The 21,119-nt window shown below is 41.8% G+C and overlaps 1 protein-coding gene across 2 annotated transcripts in view; it reads left to right on the forward strand.

Moving 5' to 3' along the window:
• Window positions 1–21,119, forward strand: part of OXNAD1 (oxidoreductase NAD binding domain containing 1) — a 141,719-nt gene that overhangs the window by 44,944 nt on the left and 75,656 nt on the right. For both annotated transcript variants that reach the window (XM_068238678.1, XM_068238677.1), the window contains exon 5: window positions 639–745. In XM_068238678.1, coding sequence (XP_068094779.1) covers window positions 639–745 — 107 coding nt within the window. The remainder of the gene's footprint in view (window positions 1–638; window positions 746–21,119) is intronic.

A 21,119-nucleotide genomic window follows, 5' to 3' on the forward strand; every position in this document is an offset into this window, starting at 1 on the left:
TCCAATACAGGAAGAGTTAAGACATTCCAGTTGTTAGCTATGCAAAAGAGCCATTGAGCTCCATGACTTTCAAAGTCACAGAGAGCACTGTCTCCTGAAGCTTGTTATCTCAACTGTCAGCCATTGTAATTTCTTTTACTCTGCAGAGGACAGGTCAATAGTTCACTGGTCTGCTTTGTAAAATCATTTATAGTACCAAGTAGTGTGTAAATTGCAAATATTAGAGAATGATGCAATGTTATAAAAAAACACTATATAACTGAAAATAAAAATGAGAATATTTTCTTTGCTAATAATGTTCTGGCAATTTTCCGTACTACACAACCAAATCATTATATCATAATTTTTTTTTTCAGCTTCAGTGTCTCTTTAAAGTGCACGTGAACGCTGCCAAATAATTTCAACCAACATTATGGCTTCATTGGTTACAGCCTTTCTGAGACTTCCTGCAACCTACTTACTAAAGTAATCCTGTGAGCCCTGACGAGTCCTCTGCTTTTGTACACTTTATGTGTAGTGTGGTAATGTTAGGAGTGGATGGGGCTACCATCTCTGAATCCCTCCAACTCCCCTGTCAAAGCTAATAATATTTTTTATACTGCTTGGTACATCTTCTAATTAGTCATTGAATGTTGCAGATTATTTCTCCAGCAAAAGTTTGTGGGATCTCCAATGAATCCGCAACTGTAAAGAGAGTCCGTTTAGCCATAGAAAACAGAGAATTCACTTTCAAAGCAGGACAGTGGTAAGAAATCATTGTGATCCGTTTGTTTGAACTTTTGTGATAAGGCTTCCATGTTATGTAAGAACGCTGTATGATGGCAAAGTTGAAGGTGAACATAAAGCTACGTAGCCACGTTGCAAATTTCCCACGACCAATGATTTTTTTTGCGCAACAAGCGATCATTTGCCAACACATGATGATTACACCATCAAGGCGGATTGGCTTTCAATTTTGATCCCGACTTCTTATCAAAATGGCGTGATCGTTACAACGCTCGTTCACGCTCGTTGTGTGACATCGCATGTTCCTGCAGGTAGAAAGATGGATCTGGGAACGCTCGTTTGTCAGGCCGGGTAACTGAAGGTTTCCTGATCCATCTTCCAGTGAGTACAGGTCTTTAGTGTGTAAGTACCGAATATACGCGCAGATAGGCTGATCTGCGCATAATTCCACCCCCCTCTTTTGCCCTCCATGCAGATTGCGCAATGGCGCGTGCCTGTGGAGGTGGCAGGGCAAGTGTTGGAATGCGCTGATGAATGCATAGATGTTTTAAGGGCAAAAAATCAGATCCAGGAAATTATAGACCTGTAAGCTTAACATCAGTTGTATGCAAACTATTTGAGGTGTTACTAAGAGATACTATACATGACTTCATAGTAGAAAATAATCTTATTTCTCAGCATCAACATGGGTTTACTAAAGACAGGTCCTGTTTGACTAACATGCTCAGCTTTTATGAGGTAGTGAATGCTAATATGGATATTGGGAATGCTGTAGATGTGATATACTTGGACTTTGCAAAGGCCTTCGACACTGTTCCCCACAAAAGTCTGGTGCAAAAGTTGAGGATGCAAGGACTGGGGAAGAGTCTGTGTGCATGGATAAAAAAAAAAAAAAAAAAAAAAAAAAAAAAAAGTGTGCGAAGGGTTAATTGATTTTTGCTGTTTCTAGCCACACCCCCTTCAGCACCTCCCTTTCCCTAAAAATTTATTTAATGTCCTAACTAGAGGCGATGTGCCTGGATATTTGTATGTTTATTCTTATCATTGACCCCTGTGGCTAGGGTCTAATTCGGTGCACTCCCCCCTTCCCCTGTATGTTTGTCAGCATGCAGACAGCTTATGCTGGTGTATGCGCATAGTGCACATGGACACATAAAATTAGCTCCCTTGTGCGATTGGTAAGATGCACTGTCTTTCCCAGGAGAGGAAGTTAGGATGTGTGCTCCTAATCCATTGATAGGTTTGATGCAATGAATGTGTTTGCATGTCTGCACTATGCATGTTACAGGGCCAGAGTTAGGACACCTATGTTTACCTGGGTACTTCTGCGCAGTATAGGTGACTAAGCATAAGAATGCATTCTTCTGTGAACTAAAACCCTGGCTTTTAATTTAGCAGTAGGGATAACAGTTGTGCCTGGATGAGTAAATCTGTGAATGCATTTGTTTGAACATTTGCATGTGAGTGTGCGAAGGGTTAATTGATTTTTGCTGTTTCTAGCCACACCCCCTTCAGCACCTCCCTTTCCCTAAAAATTTATTTAATGTCCTAACTAGAGGCGATGTGCCTGGATATTTGTATGTTTATTCTTATCATTGACCCCTGTGGCTAGGGTCTAATTCGGTGCACTCCCCCCTTCCCCTGTATGTTTATCAGCATGCAGACAGCTTATGCTGGTGTATGCGCATAGTGCACATGGACACATAAAATTAGCTCCCTTGTGCGATTGGTAAGATGCACTGTCTTTCCCAGGAGAGGAAGTTAGGATGTGTGCTCCTAATCCATTGATAGGTTTGATGCAATGAATGTGTTTGCATGTCTGCACTATGCATGTTACAGGGCCAGAGTTAGGACACCTATGTTTACCTGGGTACTTCTGCGCAGTATAGGTGACTAAGCATAAGAATGCATTCTTCTGTGAACTAAAACCCTGGCTTTTAATTTAGCAGTAGGGATAACAGTTGTGCCTGGATGAGTAAATCTGTGAATGCATTTGTTTGAACATTTGCATGTGAGTGTGCGAAGGGTTAATTGATTTTTGCTGTTTCTAGCCACACCCCCTTCAGCACCTCCCTTTCCCTAAAAATTTATTTAATGTCCTAACTAGAGGCGATGTGCCTGGATATTTGTATGTTTATTCTTATCATTGACCCCTGTGGCTAGGGTCTAATTCGGTGCACTCCCCCCTTCCCCTGTATGTTTGTCAGCATGCAGACAGCTTATGCTGGTGTATGCGCATAGTGCACATGGACACATAAAATTAGCTCCCTTGTGCGATTGGTAAGATGCACTGTCTTTCCCAGGAGAGGAAGTTAGGATGTGTGCTCCTAATCCATTGATAGGTTTGATGCAATGAATGTGTTTGCATGTCTGCACTATGCATGTTACAGGGCCAGAGTTAGGACACCTATGTTTACCTGGGTACTTCTGCGCAGTATAGGTGACTAAGCATAAGAATGCATTCTTCTGTGAACTAAAACCCTGGCTTTTAATTTAGCAGTAGGGATAACAGTTGTGCCTGGATGAGTAAATCTGTGAATGCATTTGTTTGAACATTTGCATGTGAGTGTGCGAAGGGTTAATTGATTTTTGCTGTTTCTAGCCACACCCCCTTCAGCACCTCCCTTTCCCTAAAAATTTATTTAATGTCCTAACTAGAGGCGATGTGCCTGGATATTTGTATGTTTATTCTTATCATTGACCCCTGTGGCTAGGGTCTAATTCGGTGCACTCCCCCCTTCCCCTGTATGTTTGTCAGCATGCAGACAGCTTATGCTGGTGTATGCGCATAGTGCACATGGACACATAAAATTAGCTCCCTTGTGCGATTGGTAAGATGCACTGTCTTTCCCAGGAGAGGAAGTTAGGATGTGTGCTCCTAATCCATTGATAGGTTTGATGCAATGAATGTGTTTGCATGTCTGCACTATGCATGTTACAGGGCCAGAGTTAGGACACCTATGTTTACCTGGGTACTTCTGCGCAGTATAGGTGACTAAGCATAAGAATGCATTCTTCTGTGAACTAAAACCCTGGCTTTTAATTTAGCAGTAGGGATAACAGTTGTGCCTGGATGAGTAAATCTGTGAATGCATTTGTTTGAACATTTGCATGTGAGTGTGCGAAGGGTTAATTGATTTTTGCTGTTTCTAGCCACACCCCCTTCAGCACCTCCCTTTCCCTAAAAATTTATTTAATGTCCTAACTAGAGGCGATGTGCCTGGATATTTGTATGTTTATTCTTATCATTGACCCCTGTGGCTAGGGTCTAATTCGGTGCACTCCCCCCTTCCCCTGTATGTTTGTCAGCATGCAGACAGCTTATGCTGGTGTATGCGCATAGTGCACATGGACACATAAAATTAGCTCCCTTGTGCGATTGGTAAGATGCACTGTCTTTCCCAGGAGAGGAAGTTAGGATGTGTGCTCCTAATCCATTGATAGGTTTGATGCAATGAATGTGTTTGCATGTCTGCACTATGCATGTTACAGGGCCAGAGTTAGGACACCTATGTTTACCTGGGTACTTCTGCGCAGTATAGGTGACTAAGCATAAGAATGCATTCTTCTGTGAACTAAAACCCTGGCTTTTAATTTAGCAGTAGGGATAACAGTTGTGCCTGGATGAGTAAATCTGTGAATGCATTTGTTTGAACATTTGCATGTGAGTGTGCGAAGGGTTAATTGATTTTTGCTGTTTCTAGCCACACCCCCTTCAGCACCTCCCTTTCCCTAAAAATTTATTTAATGTCCTAACTAGAGGCGATGTGCCTGGATATTTGTATGTGTGTGCATGGATAGGGAACTGGCTAATGGACAGAAAACAAAGAGTTGTGATCAATGGATCGTACTCAAAATGGGAGACTGTTAGCAGCGGGGTACCACAGGGGTCTGTTCTGGGTCCAGTGCTCTTCAATTTATTTATTAATGACCTAGTAGATGCAGTAGTGAGCAATGTTGCTATTTTTGCAGATGATTCAAAATTGGGCAGACTCATCAACTCTCAGGAAGATAGTGTCATATTGCAACAGGATATGGATAGGATGGCTATATGAGCACATACATGGCAGATGAAATTCAATGTTGAAAAATGTAAAGTCATGCATTTTGGTCGTACCAATGGTCTAGCACCATACAAAATAAATGGGATACAGTTGGGGACATCAAACTTGGAGAAGGACTTAGGAGTACTCATTGACAACAAGTTAAATAATCGTACTCCATGCCAAGCCGCTGCAGCTAAAGTTAACAAAATTTTGGGATGCATTAAAAGGGAAGTAAAAACTTGAGATGCTAACATAATATTGCCCCTGTTTAACTCTCTAGTACGGCCACATCTGGAATATGGAATTCAGTTCTGGGCACCACTTTACAAAAAAGATATTGCAGTTTTAGAGCAGGTGCAGAGACGGGCAACAAAATTGATACGTGGGATGGAGGGTCTCACTTACCAAGAAAGGTTAGATAAACTGGGTTTATTTAGTCTAGAGAAAAGACGCCTTAGAGGGGATCTATTTAACATGTATAAATACATTAGAGGGCAATATAATAGCTCGGCGGATGAGCTTTTTGTCCCTAGGCCTTCTCAAAGGACTAGAGGACATGATCTGTGCTTGGAGGAAAAACGTTTTAGCCATTTATTTAGGAAAGGGTTCTTTACAGTAAGAGTGATTAAGATGTGGAATGCATTGCCACAGGAAGTCGTTATGGCAAACTCTATACCTGCATTTAAAGGGGGCTTAGATTATTTCCTGGCGTTGAAAGACATCCATGGCTACAATTACTAGGTAATGCCTAATGATGTTGATCCAGGGATTTTATCTGATTGCCATCTGGAGTCGGGAAGGAATTTTTCACTTTTAGGGCTAATTGGACCATGCTTTGTAAGGGTTTTTTCTCCTTCCTCTGGATCAACAGGGATATGTGAGGGAGCAGGCTGGTGTTGTACTTTATACTGGTTGAACTTGACGGACGTATGTCTTTTTTCAACCAAAATAACTATGTAACTGTCCTCATTCAAGTTTGCATCTTTGTGCACCATTGGCAGTGTCCAAACTGGCTACTAGAGCTCCAGGCTCACTGTCATGTGACTGAAGTCAACAGCCTCTGCCGGGGACTCGCAAAGATGCAAGCTGGAGCGCGGAGAGGTCAGCTATGCATTCACCAGTGCGCTCCAAGGCGCACTCTGCATAGGGAAGGCCCCAAACAAAGTTTATCACCTGCAGATAGTGAACACACACACTTTACATTTTGGCATGAAAAAGTTGGCTTATCCATGGTAGTAAAGGTAATTCTCTGTGAATGCATTGGGGGTTGGGGAGGATTAGGTGGATTTAGACTCTACATTCTTTTTAGCATATTTGTGAGCTTTAAGCACTATTGTACATTATACCTGTGAAATGGCTCTCCCCTATAGAAGGATATGCCAGTTACACTGACTACCCTCATCCATAAATGGCTGCCCCACCCAAGTTCCATCTAGCCCGGGTACATACATCAAGTAATCCAAAAAATAGGCAACGTATGTTTGAGTGTCTAGAGTCTAATTGCGAAGAACAAAACCGTTTACTCATTATTCTAAAGGAAGTAATCGTTTCAATTTTTATGCAGGCATTCCAGTAATTGCTGATTCACACTTAATAAGTAAAAATTCATTTAGTCATTTTCTACTATTGGTCACCACTTATTCATCTTTTGGATGCTTATCTCATTGTAAATAGAAAAAAAAAGCTCTGGCATTTGTTAGTGAACCCATGCTCTCTGCTACTGCAGCTTCTGATTTGTCCTGATTTAATGAACCTTGTTAATCAAGCCTCCTCCGTTTAGCTGCAGCAGTATGGCACAGTATGGGGTGCTGAAACAGATTGCTGTGAATGGTGCAGAAGGGTTTCCCACATTTTTGGAGATCTAGAAAGCTCATAAATCATTATTGGGCATAATGAAACTTTGTGCACAGAAATCATGAGCAAAAAAAACTTTGGCTGTTACATAGGAGACTAGGAGAAGGTTGTATGATTTAGGGGTTAATAGCAGTTGTGTACTATCACATTAGCATGTAGTATTTAATCAGTTGTCATAAATATTCCTTTGTATTTATAATGCACATTGGTAGATTCACAGTTCTCTTGTGTGTTCTGCTTAGCAAATGCTAATAGAGGAAGTGTTTGATGTGCATTGTTTCACAGATTTTTCATTAAGGAACAAAAAGTGTTCCAAAGAGAGTTCTCTACCCTGCAGAAAAAAGGCACAGTTTGTCTTCTGTAATCTTTTTCTAGGGTTGCAAATTGTAATATTTATTGTAACTTGGGTAAAGGTGGACATAGGTGGGCTGACAGTATCACTACAATACATGGTTTCCACATCAATGAAAACTTTATTCGCAATCAATAAACTTTGGACAGTCAAATGTGCATGTAGAGGTGGCCACACACCATACATTTCTTTAATATATATTTTCAATTTGAGAATTACAATCCCCGCAATCCTCTCAGATTCCCCACATGCAAATGTGGAAGCACAGAGAACCTGCTGCATTCTTTTGCTTATCACATCAGAATCCCCATTGACACACATTGGCCTCAATTCACTAATCTTATCTCCTGTCTTTAAAAACGTTTCTATAGTTATCACCATGGTGACGAGGCATGTAGTATTCAGGAAACATTTTACCTCAGGCAAACCTAAAGTTAACTCTTCTGTATTTAAGTTAACTCTTCGATCCTTAAAATAACTCCAGAATTCTAAAGTTAAAGACAGGCTGTTAATTAACTGTGCGTGAAAATAACTACAGAGGAGGTAACTTAAGGAATGGAGAGATAAGATAACTATCTCACTGTGTGGAGGTAAGTTTTCTCTTGCCTTAATATCTCCAGCATGATCTTAGTGAATTGAGGCCAATGGCATGGCAGGGAAATTTAGATGTGGATTAGCCTCAGCACAGTGCCCTGTCTGACTCGGAAACGGGGCCTTGCATTTTAAAGTAAGAAACAAGTTTATTGCATGTAATACGCAGAGACTTTTTTTTTGCAACAGAAGGAACATGCCTGCTTTATGCCTATTTGAAAACCTTAAAAAAAAGTCTTGCATAGCTTTTGAAGGCCAGATGACTATGTGGGTCTTTTCTTGTAGGTCTACAACAAACACCTTCATACATCTCTTTTTGTTGTATACAATTCTATATACCCACTATACGCGCTTTAACTGAAAGCTTTTTTACAATGCACTGCTATGGAAAAGAAAAACAAACAAACGCATACTTACACATTGAAGTGAACCTTAAGCCTGTGAAAAAAAAATGAGATTATCTCACCTGGGGCTTCCCTCAGCCCCCTGCAGCCGATCGGTGCCCTCGCAGCTCCGGTCCGATGCCTCTGGACCCGCCGGCGAACATTTCCGGTTTGGCCGTCGCCGGCCGACAGGCATGGGAACGCGAGTGATTGTTACTGACCTACTGTGACCTACTGGGCGCAATAGCAGCATAGGGGGCTATATACAGGCTGGGAACGCGAACAATCACTCGCGTTCCCATGCCTGTTGGCCGGTGACGGCGAAACCGGAAGTCCAGAGGCATCGGACCGGAGCTGCGAGGGCACCGATCGGCTGCAGGGAGCTGAGGAAAGCCCCAGGTGAGTTGATCTCATTTTTTTTCACAGGCTTAAGGTTCACTTTAAGGCCTCGATTCATCAAGACTTATCAAATCAATTACCGACAGCTCAGTAAAATACCGAACTCGATAAGTTGATCTCAGGATTCATCAAAGTTATCGTAATCATTCGGTAATGATGCGATAAAACGGAAGAAAGTGCAATTCAGGAAAATGAAAGTGGGCGTGGTTTAGCGTTAAATTTAGGATTAGTTATCTCCTTCACTGCTCTGTCGTTATTCCTGTCAGATCATTGCTGACAGAGAAGATGGAGCCATTTGAAGTGGTTATGTATCAGCTGAGAGTGATTCAAAGGCGCAGAAGGGCAAGAATAAGGTCTAGAATCATATCAATTTGCAAGAGAATGGATTTATTTGCTATACCAGGACATCAGCATTTCTCTTGAATCCTCTTGTAAGAGAACACAGGCAGTGCCAGGGTTAACTAAATTGCTAGCTGCACTACATTTTTTCAGAAAAGGCTTCTATCAAGCTGTAGCTGGCGAAATTGTGGGATTGTCCCAAGCCACTTCCAGAATCCTGGTCCAGGTTTTAAGCCCTATTCAGAATGTTGCTACGTGGTGTTCAAAGGACTGCCTTTTTACCCACAATTCCACTGGAATCTTATGGCCTTGTGTTAAATTACCGCTGTAAAATGGAAATATCGGCACGTTACCGAATGGTTACTGCATTGTTATCGATATTTTATCGAAATCACACTGAATGCGGAAAAATCTTGATGAATACAACTAGAAATCGATAAACTTCGAATTCGGTAATTTAACAAACTGGAAAAAGTTATCTCAGAGACAATGATGAATCAAGGCCTAAGTGTAAAAGGACCCTTAGCGTTCCTCAAGTGCCGAAGATGTATACTGAGCACAACTGCATACTGATTTCGCATAACGTGGAGCAGGTGCTTGGAAAATGCCTTTTCCAGGGTTTGGAATTTCCTGTGGTGCATGCTAGATGAATGCAAAAGAAGTTCAACTCACTGTTTGCTCACCACCCTGATGTAAGTTGTGATAACACTCAACAGCGTTCAGGTTGACATACATTTTAGTGGCATGATACAAATGGTTGACCTACACGAGGCAGACACCTGGCTTTTGATGCTGCAGAAACACTCACACAACCACCATTAGAAGCATTTCCAGCACTTCAGTCTACAGGTGGTTCTTACATGTGCTCCTGACAGATTGTTGGTTTATAGGGATTGCTGTCTCTCACACAGATGTGATAAAAGGTTGTGAGAGGAATTATATAGCCAAACAGGCAATAAATGGCAATAACAAGCTGACAATGGTTCTTATACTTTACTTATTCATCTACTCTAAAACTAAAAAATAGGTTAGGGTGGTTGAAATAAACGTTAACGCTGCATTTCTTATAATAAAAGGTATCCATATGTACTGTGAAGCATGATTTGCTATATACTGTACCTTTATTTTTTAAAGGACAGCAGAAGTGAGAGGGATATGAAGTCTGTCATATTTATTTCCTTTTTAACCACTTGACCACCAGAACAATTTTCACCTTTCAGCTGATCATTGCTGGGGGGGCTTAGATCAACGAATGGGAACGGTTTTTACCATTCATTGATCTCCGGGTGAGCGGGCGGCGTCGTGCATGAGCGCGGGAGCGCGCGCACGAGCAAGCGGGAGCGCAGACAGCGGCGGGGCGGTACGTGTTTCTACACCCCTGGTGGTAAAGTGGTTAAGCAATACCCGTTGCTGTCTATCCTGCTGCTCCTCTGCCTCTAATACTATTAGCTATAGACCCTGAACGAGCATACAGCAGATCAGATGTTTCTGACTTTATTGTCATATCTGACAAGATTAGCTGCATGTTTGTTTCTGATGTTATTCAGACACTACTGTAGCCAAAGAGATCAGTAGGTGAGCCAGGTAACTGGTATTGTTTCAAAGGAAATAAATATGGCAGCCTCCATATTCTGTTCGCTTCAGTTGTCCTTCAAAGTCCTGTTCCTCAGATATTTCCAAATATCTGCCTATAGAATGGCATTCTGGTTTAAGACAAGAAGTGTGAATGTATAAATAATGAAACTTCACAGTGACACAATAGAGATATATACTGTAGGTAAACCTACAAATACCTTTGATTTTTTTTACTTTTTTTTTAAAGTCAGGTTCAAGTATTTTGCAGGCCTGGAACCCACTACAAATCGCAAATTGCTAGTGCAATTGTTAGCTTTTTTAATTAGTGTTTTGTAAGCGATTTCATGCAGTGTTTTCCAGCAATTTTGGTAGTGAAGTGTAAGCTTTTTGCCAGTGATTATGTAGCGATTTGCGATTAGCGATTTTTAATTCTGATTGGTCCTTTGAATTTATTAAATTGTTTTTACAGTTTGCAGTAATTTAAAATCGCACACAAATCGCTATTTGTAGCGATTCATGAGCGATTTGCCAGCCCTTCAACACTTTACATTGAAGTGCAAACGTTCTTAAAATGCTGTATATCGTGCAACTGCGATTTTGCTAATCGAAATCGCTACTGTGAAATTTGTTACATTTGCATTGAGGGAAGTCACTAGCGATTTAAAGCACTCGCTAAATGTTCAAAAAAGCGCATTAGTGGGTTCTAGCTTTTAGGCAGCAGAGTCAGTTTATAATGGTTGTGAATCCTGAGAAGTTATTTTTGGCAAATCAGTCAAAAAAATGTTCGTCAAGCTCCACACTAACTTTAAATATTGAAAAACAAATCTTATTGAATTTTGCTTAAGACTGAAAATAATCAGTTAAAAGAGTTAACGTTGAGAGCTAACTTACAGTATCTTTTTAAAAATTTGTAATTCTGAAATCTTTGTAATTCTGCAAGACAGATTAATTTATGTATTTTGTCCTCTTATCCCTCAACTTGAAACCTCTTCTGTGTTGTATCCGTGCTAGTATATTCGTAATCCAGGCATTTATGATTCTGTACACTGTATATATCAGCTATTGGCCTTGCCGTGCGCATTTCCGTTTAGTTTGGGATTTGCAAAGACATCAGAACTGCATGGGCGGCACTGTCTGATTTTCCCACTTATGCTTTGCACAGTAGTGTGTCCTCAGTGTCCTCACAATCCGCTGCTGCATACATACACTTTGGCAATGAAGTGCTATCTCATTTAGGGCTTGTGCTCACCAAGAGAGCTTCTGAGCACTTTTAAAAACACTAGCGCTTTGAAAAGTTCTTGGCTAATGTATTTGAATGGGATGGATCACACCAGAGTGATGCGATTTTCTCCCAAACGCAAACAAGGGTTCTGCAGCATGTCTGCTCTTTGCTGAGGCAATTCAGCCTCAATGTTAAGTATAGGAAAGTGGAAAATCGCTCTGAAAAAAGCGCTAGAACAGAGTGATTTTCCAAGCGTTTTTGTTACAGAAGCTGTTCAGATCCAGCTCTACTGTAGCCAAAAATAAAAACCGGTACACCAAAACGCTCCAAAAATAAGGGCTGTGGAGTCTGTACAAAAATCATGTGACTCTGACTCCTCAGTTTATAAAACCACTGACTCCAGGTACCCAAAATGGCTCCGACTCCTCGACTCCAACTCCTTAGTCTAATACTTACCAGGGCTATGGATTTGGTACAAAAATCATCCGACTCCACAGCTCTGCCAAAAATCACTAGGCATAATTGGAAAATCACTCGGCACATGCCTAGAATCGCCTTGAAAAATCACTTCAAAAAGCGCTGAGCATTTGTGATTATGCTACCACTTTTTGGTGTGCACTGGCCTTAAAGAGGCACTTAAGTGTTGAAAAAAAATGAGTTTTACTCACCTGGGGCTTCCCTCAGCCCCCTGCAGCCGATCGGTGCCCTCACCGTGTCTCGCTGATCCTCCCGTCCCCGCCGGCGACCACTTCCGGTTTCGCCGTCAGGACCCGACAGGCATGGGAAAGCGAGTGATTCTTCGCATTCCCAGCCAAAATATCGCCCCCTATGATGCTATTGCAGCCTCCTGGCCGCACAGACTTTGTATTGCTGTGCGTTAGTCTGCGTTATATTTTTTTTTATAACGTGTGACTTTAACGTCCCACTGTGAAAGAGGCCTAAAGGCCAGAGTACCCTGTCATGTAATGCAATGCTGGTGGCCGTACATTTTTATATAAAATACACTGCACCTGTATTGCTCTGCATTGCAGTGTTGACCCCATTCAACAACACTGAATGGGACAACGCTGCATTGCGCACAGAAATGCATACATTGTCAGAACACACGTCCACGCAGTGCATAAGTTGCCCCTCAGCGTTGTCTGTAGACTGTTGGATGCCATTGATGAAATCATCTCTGCAAAGACGTGTGTATGTGCCAAGGCCCTAAGGGTTTTACCACTCATTTGTTTCATAGAAAGAGAGCATTTGCTGCTGAGAAAGTCTACGTATTTTTCTCTAGAAAGTGTTTTTGTAGTGTGTACATCCTAAAGGTGCGTCACTGTCCAGGTATTTGTAGCACATATTGATAGCTATTCCTCCTTTTGTGTGTGTTTAATGATCTAATTTACACGTATTTGGGATTTTATGTTTCCTGTTTTGGTGCTATAAAATTTAACAAGCCTTTCATTTTAGTATGCCTTTTATTGCTTCAACAGTATTTTAAACAGGAACACATTCTGCTCTTGAACACTAGAGGGTGCTGTTGCTTAATGTTGATCTTCAATGACCATAACAAACTACAGCATGCAGAAAGTGGTTTATTAGCAATAATAATAAGTCTTATCTAGCTAATTTTGTTCACCGAATTAGAATTTAGAAGAAATAATGTGAAAGAAAAATGCAGGAAATTGGATCTCTCTGTTGGAGTTGGGAGAGTTTAAAGTAAGCGTGTCACAAACAGGCATTTGTATTTGTCTGATTCTGCACTCTAATGCTGCTCTTACTGTCAGGTTTCATCTGTAGAAATGTCTCTTTTTCCTCGGCTTTCAGCTGTGTCTGAAGCACAAACGCTTTATTAAAAGCTTTTTTTTTTTCCCAGTGTAAAGCTGAAATCACCTAATAAGGCTATGCTAAAAGGTGCCTGCCTCCCGAGCTGGTCGCAATGCATTGTTATTCACTGTGCTCTGTGTGCTCCAGTTTCCTCTTTTCTCAATCTTTGAGGTACATCTGAAAGTGTTCCTTAAAAAAAATGACATTTTTACGACGCTGTCTAACACCTAATCAGTTGATAAAGACTGACTGTGCTGAGAATTGTGATATCCTGTACTGACAACAGGGAAACAAGTGAAGCGCTGGCAGTATTCATATGATCACTGTTAAGCTAATTTAAGACCATCTAAATTTAAAATGTTTTGGTATTGAGGGGGAGCTGATTTGTCACGAAGAAGGAAAATTATACACTGCAAATGTTGTGTTAAATAACCCCTGAAATGCCAGGAGTGAGGCCGTTCTGGTTGCTTTGTAACGCAGTCGAATAGGAGTGTTTGTTGCCATACTTCAGACAGTGGTTGAAGCAAACATAAACGTATGAGATAATAAATTGTATGTGTAGTACAGCTAATAAATAGAATATTAGTAGCAAAGAAGAAATACTCCTATTGTTTTCCAGTACAGAAAGAGTTAAAAAACTTCGGTTATCTATGCAAAAGAGCTTCTGTGAGCTCTTCAGCCCACTGGGTGGGAAACAGTCTTGTTTTCTGGAGCACTTATACAGCCAAGAAACAGTGAGGGACAGCTTGAGATAAGGTTTTTCTACAGGAAAGTTCAAAGGGTCGTTGTTTCTGCTTTATTTTATAGCTTAAAAGACAGTGTGGTATTTTTTTAACTGTAAATATGACAGTATGATGCAATTTTTTTTAAAGCTATATAACTGAAAATAAAATATGAGACTATTTTCTTTGCTACTAATATTCTATTTGTTATCCATACTGCATAAACAAATCATTATATCCTAAGTTCTTTTTTTTTTTTTTTTTTTTTTTGCTTCAGGTTTGCTTTAATCCCCTTGGCGGTATGAAACATTCCGCCAGGGGGCAGCGCAGCAGTTTTTTTTTTTTTTTTTTTTTTTTTAAATCATGTAGCGAGCCCAGGGCTCGCTACATGATAGCAGCTGCTCAGCGGCATCCCCCCGCCCGCTTCGATCAGGAAATCCCGTTCAAAGAACGGGATTTCCTGGAGGGCTTCCCTGTCACCATGGCGACGGGGCGGGATGACGTCAGCGACGTCGGGAAGTCATTGGGACTCCAGATCCACCCCTCTGTGCTGCCTGGCACTGATTGGCCAGGCAGCACACGGGGTCTGGGGGGGGGGCGTGCGCCACAATGAATAGCGGCGATCGGGCGCGCGGCGGCGGCGATCGGGGTGCTGGCGCAGCTAGCAAAGTGCTAGCTGCGTCCAGCAAAAAAAAAATTATTTAAATCGGCCCAGCAGGGCCTGAGCGGCACCCTCCGGCGGCTTACCCCGTGTCACACACGGGGTTACCGCTAAGGAGGTTAAAGAGAAACTGTAACAAAATATTAGAATGTAGTAAATTTTTCAGGATACCCCCTTTTATGTTAAATATCCCGTTTCCGCTTAAGAAACACTTCCTGTTGCTAAATATTGCTGTAGATGTAGCCCTGCCCTCCCACTGAGGCTTAAAGGAGTCATCAGGGAAAATCCCTTTACTCACCTGGGGCTTTCTCCAGCCCCTTGCAGCCCACTGTCCCACGCTGTCGCCGCCGTCCCGGTCTCCGCGCATGGTATTCAGGCCGACCCCAAGGTCATCCTTACTGTGGCTGCACGAAGCGCCGCTGTCCATCATGGTCACATTGCCCGCGCCGTACTGCGCAGGCGCAGTACTACGCGCAGTACACCGCGGGCAACGTGACCATGATTGGCGCAGCCGCAGTGAGGACGGGGTCGGCCTGAATACCATGCACGGGGAGCGGAGTTGACAGCGTGGGACTAGTCAGCTGCAAGGGGCTGAAGAAAGCCCCAGGTGAGTAGAGCTCATTTGTTCATTTTTCCCTGATGACTCCTTTTAAAGAGATACTGAAGCGGAAAAAGAAAATTATGATGTAATGCATTGGTTGTGTAGTATAGATAATTACTAGAACATTAGCAGCAAAGAAAATATTCTCATACTTTTGTTTTCAGTTATATATATATATATATATATATATATATGTATATATATACACACACACACACACACACACACACACACACACACACACACACACACACACACACACACACACACACACACACACAGTGACGTGAAAAACTATTTGCCCCCTTCCTGATTTCTTACTCTTCTGCATGTTTGTTACACTTAAATGTTTGCGCTAAAAAACCGTTAACTATTAGTCAAAGATAACATAATTGAACACAAAATGCAGTTTTAAATGATGGTTTTTATTATTTAGTGAGAAAAAAAACTCCAAATCTACATGGCCCTGTGTGAAAAACTGATTGCCCCCCTTGTTAAAAAATTACTTAACTGTGGTTTATCACACCTGAGTTCAATTTCTGTAGTCTCCCCCAGGCCTGATTACTGCCACACCTGTTTCAATCAAGAAATCACTTAAATAGGAGCTATTTGACACAGAGAAGTAGACCAAAAGCACCTCAAAAGCTAGACATCATGCCAAGATCCAAAGAAATTCAGGAACAAATGAGAACAAAAGTAATTGAGATCTACTAGCCTGGTAAAGGTTATATATATATATATATATATATATATATATATATATATATATATATATATATATATATATATATATATATATAAAGTTTAGGCAACCTTGTTAATCGTCATGGTTTTCCTGTATAAATCGTTGGTTGTTATGACAAAAAATGTCAGTTAACTATATCATATAGGAGACACACACAGTGAGATTTGAGAAGTGAAATGAAGTTTATTGGATTTACAGAAAGCGTGCAAATTTGTTTAAACAAAATTAGGCAGGTGCATAAATTTGGGCACTGTTGTCATTTTATTGATTCCAAAACCTTTAGAACTAATTGGAACTCAAATTGGCTTGGTAAGCTCAGTGACCCCTGACTTACATACACAGGTGAATCCAATTATGAGAGAGTATTTAAGGGGGTCAATTGTAAGTTTCCCTCCTTTTAATTTTCTCTGAACAGTAGCAACATGGGGGTCTCAAAACAACTCTCAAATGACCCGAAGACAAAGATTGTTCACCATCATGGTTTAGGGGAAGGATACAGAAAGCGATCTCAGAGATTTCAGCTTTCTGTTTCCACAGTTAGGAACATTTAGAGGAAATGAAAGACCACTTGCCAGTTCTAAAGATGTTACCCCTAGGGATGGTCAATAAGATGCAAATATTTCTAATTTAATGCAGGATTATCTAAGTTTTGAATGCAAATTTATGCAGCTTGAAAATTGACCAATCAAGTCCCACCAACTTTTAATTTGATCCAGTATTAAGCTGCATTTAATTGCATACAGAATTTTCATTATCCTGCATTGTTGGAATTATTTGAATTTCATTGACCGGGACGGTCTGTCACCTGTGATAAATTTTGGAATGTGAATCTGGGTGATGAAAGATTTTACAATGGGCAGACACTTCTACTACACACTACGATGGGCAGACATTTCTTTGCATGAGAGGCACATAGGCGCATGTGTACTGTACTTGGTTTTGAAGGACATCCGAAACCCAAAAAAAGATATGCAAAGAAGTGCACACTTTTGTTAACATTGCCATCCTTTGGCAGGCTGTGCCCTCCGTTTCTTCCCCCCCTACCATCCACCTCCTTTCATCCATTATAAGTTTCATTAGTAGGTCCCGAATGGTACTAGTCAGGGCAGATTCCCCATAGTCGCACTAATGGTGCTGTCCGCACTCCCGGTGGCTTTTCTGCTGCCCGGCACTCACTCACGACTATGGGGAGACTACTGTGCATGTTTTAGAGTCATTCCTTCCTGTTCAGAGTTCCTGACTAATACTAGTAGTAGCCTACTAATGGAATTTTTAACGGATGAAATTAAGTGGACGGGGGAAAGGAAGGCAGTCTTATACTCTACAAAATATTGTCAGAACTGGAAGGGATCACTATAATAAGAAAATGGTGAGCCTCTTGAGAGGAACTGACGGCAAGGGACGGATGTAATATTCATTTCCAGCTACGTCATGTGTTTATTTTAAATAATTATCCTCACTTCAGGTTCCCTTTAAGTTTATTTCACACTGCACCCCATTTTCTGTGTTTTGCTATCCTTTTCTAATTGCTTGTCTAGCACAAAAGGCGCTCAAAGTAGTGTAATGCGATTGCGGCACGATTTCTCCCATACGGAAACATTGTTTTTGAGCTGTGCTATGTGATTTTTTTTGTGATACAGCAATTTATATTTTTTTCCTTCCTCTGTCAGAAATCACAAATGTAATCGCATGGCAAAAATGTGCCTTGTAAATACAGAAAATCATGATTTGATCGTGTATACCAGGGGTCAGGAACCTTTTTGGCTGAGAGAGCCATAAATGCCACATATTTTAAAATATAATTCCGTGAGAGCCATACAATTTGTTTCAAACTGGCACCGTGTGCATGCGCAGCAGAGGGCTCACGTCCCTATTACCATGGTAATGTGTACACAGTCCGGGCAGCAGAAGTGTCAGACACGTCTTCAGCTTCTCTTGGGTTTCAGCAACATCAGTAATTTCGCAAAGAGCCAGACAGGAGAAATACCGACTAACAGCTTGTACAATTAGCTAGCTGACTTGGGGGCTGATTCACTTTGTAAGATGAGATCCCCGCACTTTGGTCCAGTGACAGGCAGCCTATTGGGCCAATCAAAGTGCCGGGATCTCATCCTACAAAGTCACTTGACCTGAAGGTCCAGGGTGGGACAATTGGAGCGGCCATTCGTTTTGGGGGGAGCGCGAGTACGTTAGTAGTGCATGCTACAGCAGTAGCGTGCCTACTTTGAAAATTTTACTTGCACTGCCACACTAAGCTGTGCTGCTTGAGCAGTGTAGCTTAGTGAATCAACCCCTATAGCTGGTCATACACTAGGCCGATTACCCGCCGTTCGACGCTAAACGCTAAATTTGATTGATTGGGTCCCGAAATAGATCGGTCCCGTCGATCGCTCCGTGCGTGAAATTACCGTCGATCGCCTGCGGGTAGGGAGCGCATCGCTAGCGGCGTACGATCGACGCAGGTATACATGACCTGAAGCTGGCTCCCGGCATCTTCTCCGCATCACCTCCCGGCTGGCATCTTCTCCGCATCACCTTCCGCATCACGGCATCCGTGTATAACTTCCTGTGTCACTGCAGTGACAGCGGAAGTACAAATAGAGGGCGCTCTATTTGAACTTCCGCTGTCACTGGAGTGACAGAAAGTTATACGCAGATGCGAAGATGATGCCCGGGACCAGGCTTCGGGTAATGTATGCGGGGGAGGGACAGGCGACAGCGGCAGGTCAGCAGATGGTGAATCAGTTTCAGGCTGAAATCGATTCACAATCTGTTTGCAGTAAAGGCAGCCATACGATCCCTCTCTGATCAGATTCGATCAGAGAGGGATCTATCTGTTGGTCGCATCTGATGGCAAATCGACCAGTGTATGGCTACCATAACTGTGAGCCAGATGTAGCCATCAAAAGAGCCACATCTTGTTCCCGAGCCATATGTTCCTTACCCCTGGTATATACGATGTTATTTGCAATTTCTCATGTGAAAAGCCACTTAGCTTTTAAAGATGAAGATCCGCAGATCAGAATCGCAGAGACAAATGCAAGCAAGATTGCTCTTCTCAATCCCCAATCTAGAAATTGGGTTTTGCTGTAGTTGATTGAAACTTCCTATTCTTGGAGAAAAAAAATATACTTTAATAAAAAAAAATGCATCTAATTTACTAATTTAGTCTGTGAAAGAGCTTCAAGGACCTTCCAGAGTTAGGTCTAATAAGCGTGCAGATTCCATTAATTAGGGAAAACAATGACCTTGGCTATTTATAGAGCTTAGGTGAATTGTTAGACTCTGTTCTGTTTCTTTGTAAATGATTCTGCTCAACTTTTATGATAATTGTTCTTGTTACAAAAGCAACATTCATTTAAATATATATATTTAATAGTGCTTAGTTGCTTGAATAGACCAACTGTTTTACGTCATTGTATCTTAGCTTGTTAACGTAAGTTGCACATGTTTTTTATTAATGTAAAATACAGTGAGTGTAGCCAGTTTAAATCCAGCGGCAAAATAAAATTTAATGGTGCACTTTGTTTCCTTTATTATATTAGGAATGTGTTGGCTTTCTTGGATATGAGCCTGGATTTCTGCGCCATTCAATGTTTAGATTAGTTGCCAGTTGGGTGTAAAAACATTTCAAATGTTTAAAGAAGTTTGAAGAACTTTTGAGAATTTCATTGGATTGGCACAGAATAAGAGCAATATTTACAATGGGAAAGGTTTTTAGCTGGAAATGTTTTAAATGTAACTCCCGTCACAGAAACAAAACTTGTGTTGCTTGCATGCCTTCTTCACAACAACTGCCAGGAGAGACTGCTCCTCCTATTTACGGGACAGGAAGCACAAGTCAGATTAAAAAGTCACAACCCACTTCCTCCCATCAGCGCTTTCCTGTCCCTTGAGATAGGAGGAAGTGATCATGCTGGCTGGGCTGCTTTGGACCCCAAGGGTAGGTGTGGCCATCTCTTTACCCAGCCGCGGCAGTCTTGCTGGTGTATCTCAGTGAGGCTAGGGGAAGAGGTAGTCTGCGGTGGCTGGAACACCAGTATGTTGGCCAGCATTCCGGCTGCCGGGCACCATCTTCCCTGCCACCAGACCTCCAAGCAGACCTAGCATGGCATTGGCTTCTCCTCCTGCAACATGTTGTGGTACACTTCCACTGGAGGTGACCCGGAAGTAGCCCCAGGCACACTTCAAAAACGAAAGTCACTGAGACCGATCGCCCAGGCCTTACGAAAAGAGAACATCCCATGGACCTTCCCATGCAGGCTGATATTCCAACATCAAGGGTCTTCATACACCATCAAATCTATGGAAGAAGGACTACCCATCTGCTCTTCATTAAAAATTGATGTCGTAGTCCCACCATTGCCATCCCCTCAGCCACCGCAACAATCACCTAGGCCGGAGAGAGTTTGGACACCGGTATCCCAAAGATCGTCATCCTCCACATCACGCACATCCTCGCCATCTCGATAACTACCTGAAGGAATTAGCTCTGAAGGTTCTGAAGGCTCACGCTGAATCTATCTTCAACTCCCATGACGCGCTGACATTTGCTCCGCTCTATACCCCCCTTCCACTATCCTAAACTACTGCATAATTCTACGGAATTAGTCTATGGGTATGTACTGTACAAATCCTCTTTTCTACTACCATGTTTCTCCTTTTTTGTCCCTCTCCCCTCCGGGACTATATGACACTCTGGCTCCATACTTTAAGTGCCTCAAGTCATGTGCCAGACACCGTATTGCCCAGTCCCTTCCATCCGATATACACACTATATCACCCTAAAAAAACTGATGGAAACGGAACGGACAAATATCTCCAACTACAGGAATTGTTCCCTTACAGCCTCCCTACGCTACATTTTCCGCCCACACATCGATTAATATAAGCTACTAGATGTGGACAACAGAACTGTTTTTAATATTTCCGCATATGCCTGCTGATTTAATGCCATTAGAGTACTGATCATACTATATGCTTAATGCCATTAGAAACTTGCTCATACCAAAGAATTGATCATATGTTTAATGAGTGATGTGATTTAAAAAATTAGCAGTAAACTACTTTTAGTATGGTGTGTGGGGGACT

This window comes from Hyperolius riggenbachi, chromosome 5 (assembly GCF_040937935.1).
Source record: "Hyperolius riggenbachi isolate aHypRig1 chromosome 5, aHypRig1.pri, whole genome shotgun sequence".
NCBI lineage: Eukaryota > Metazoa > Chordata > Amphibia > Anura > Hyperoliidae > Hyperolius > Hyperolius riggenbachi.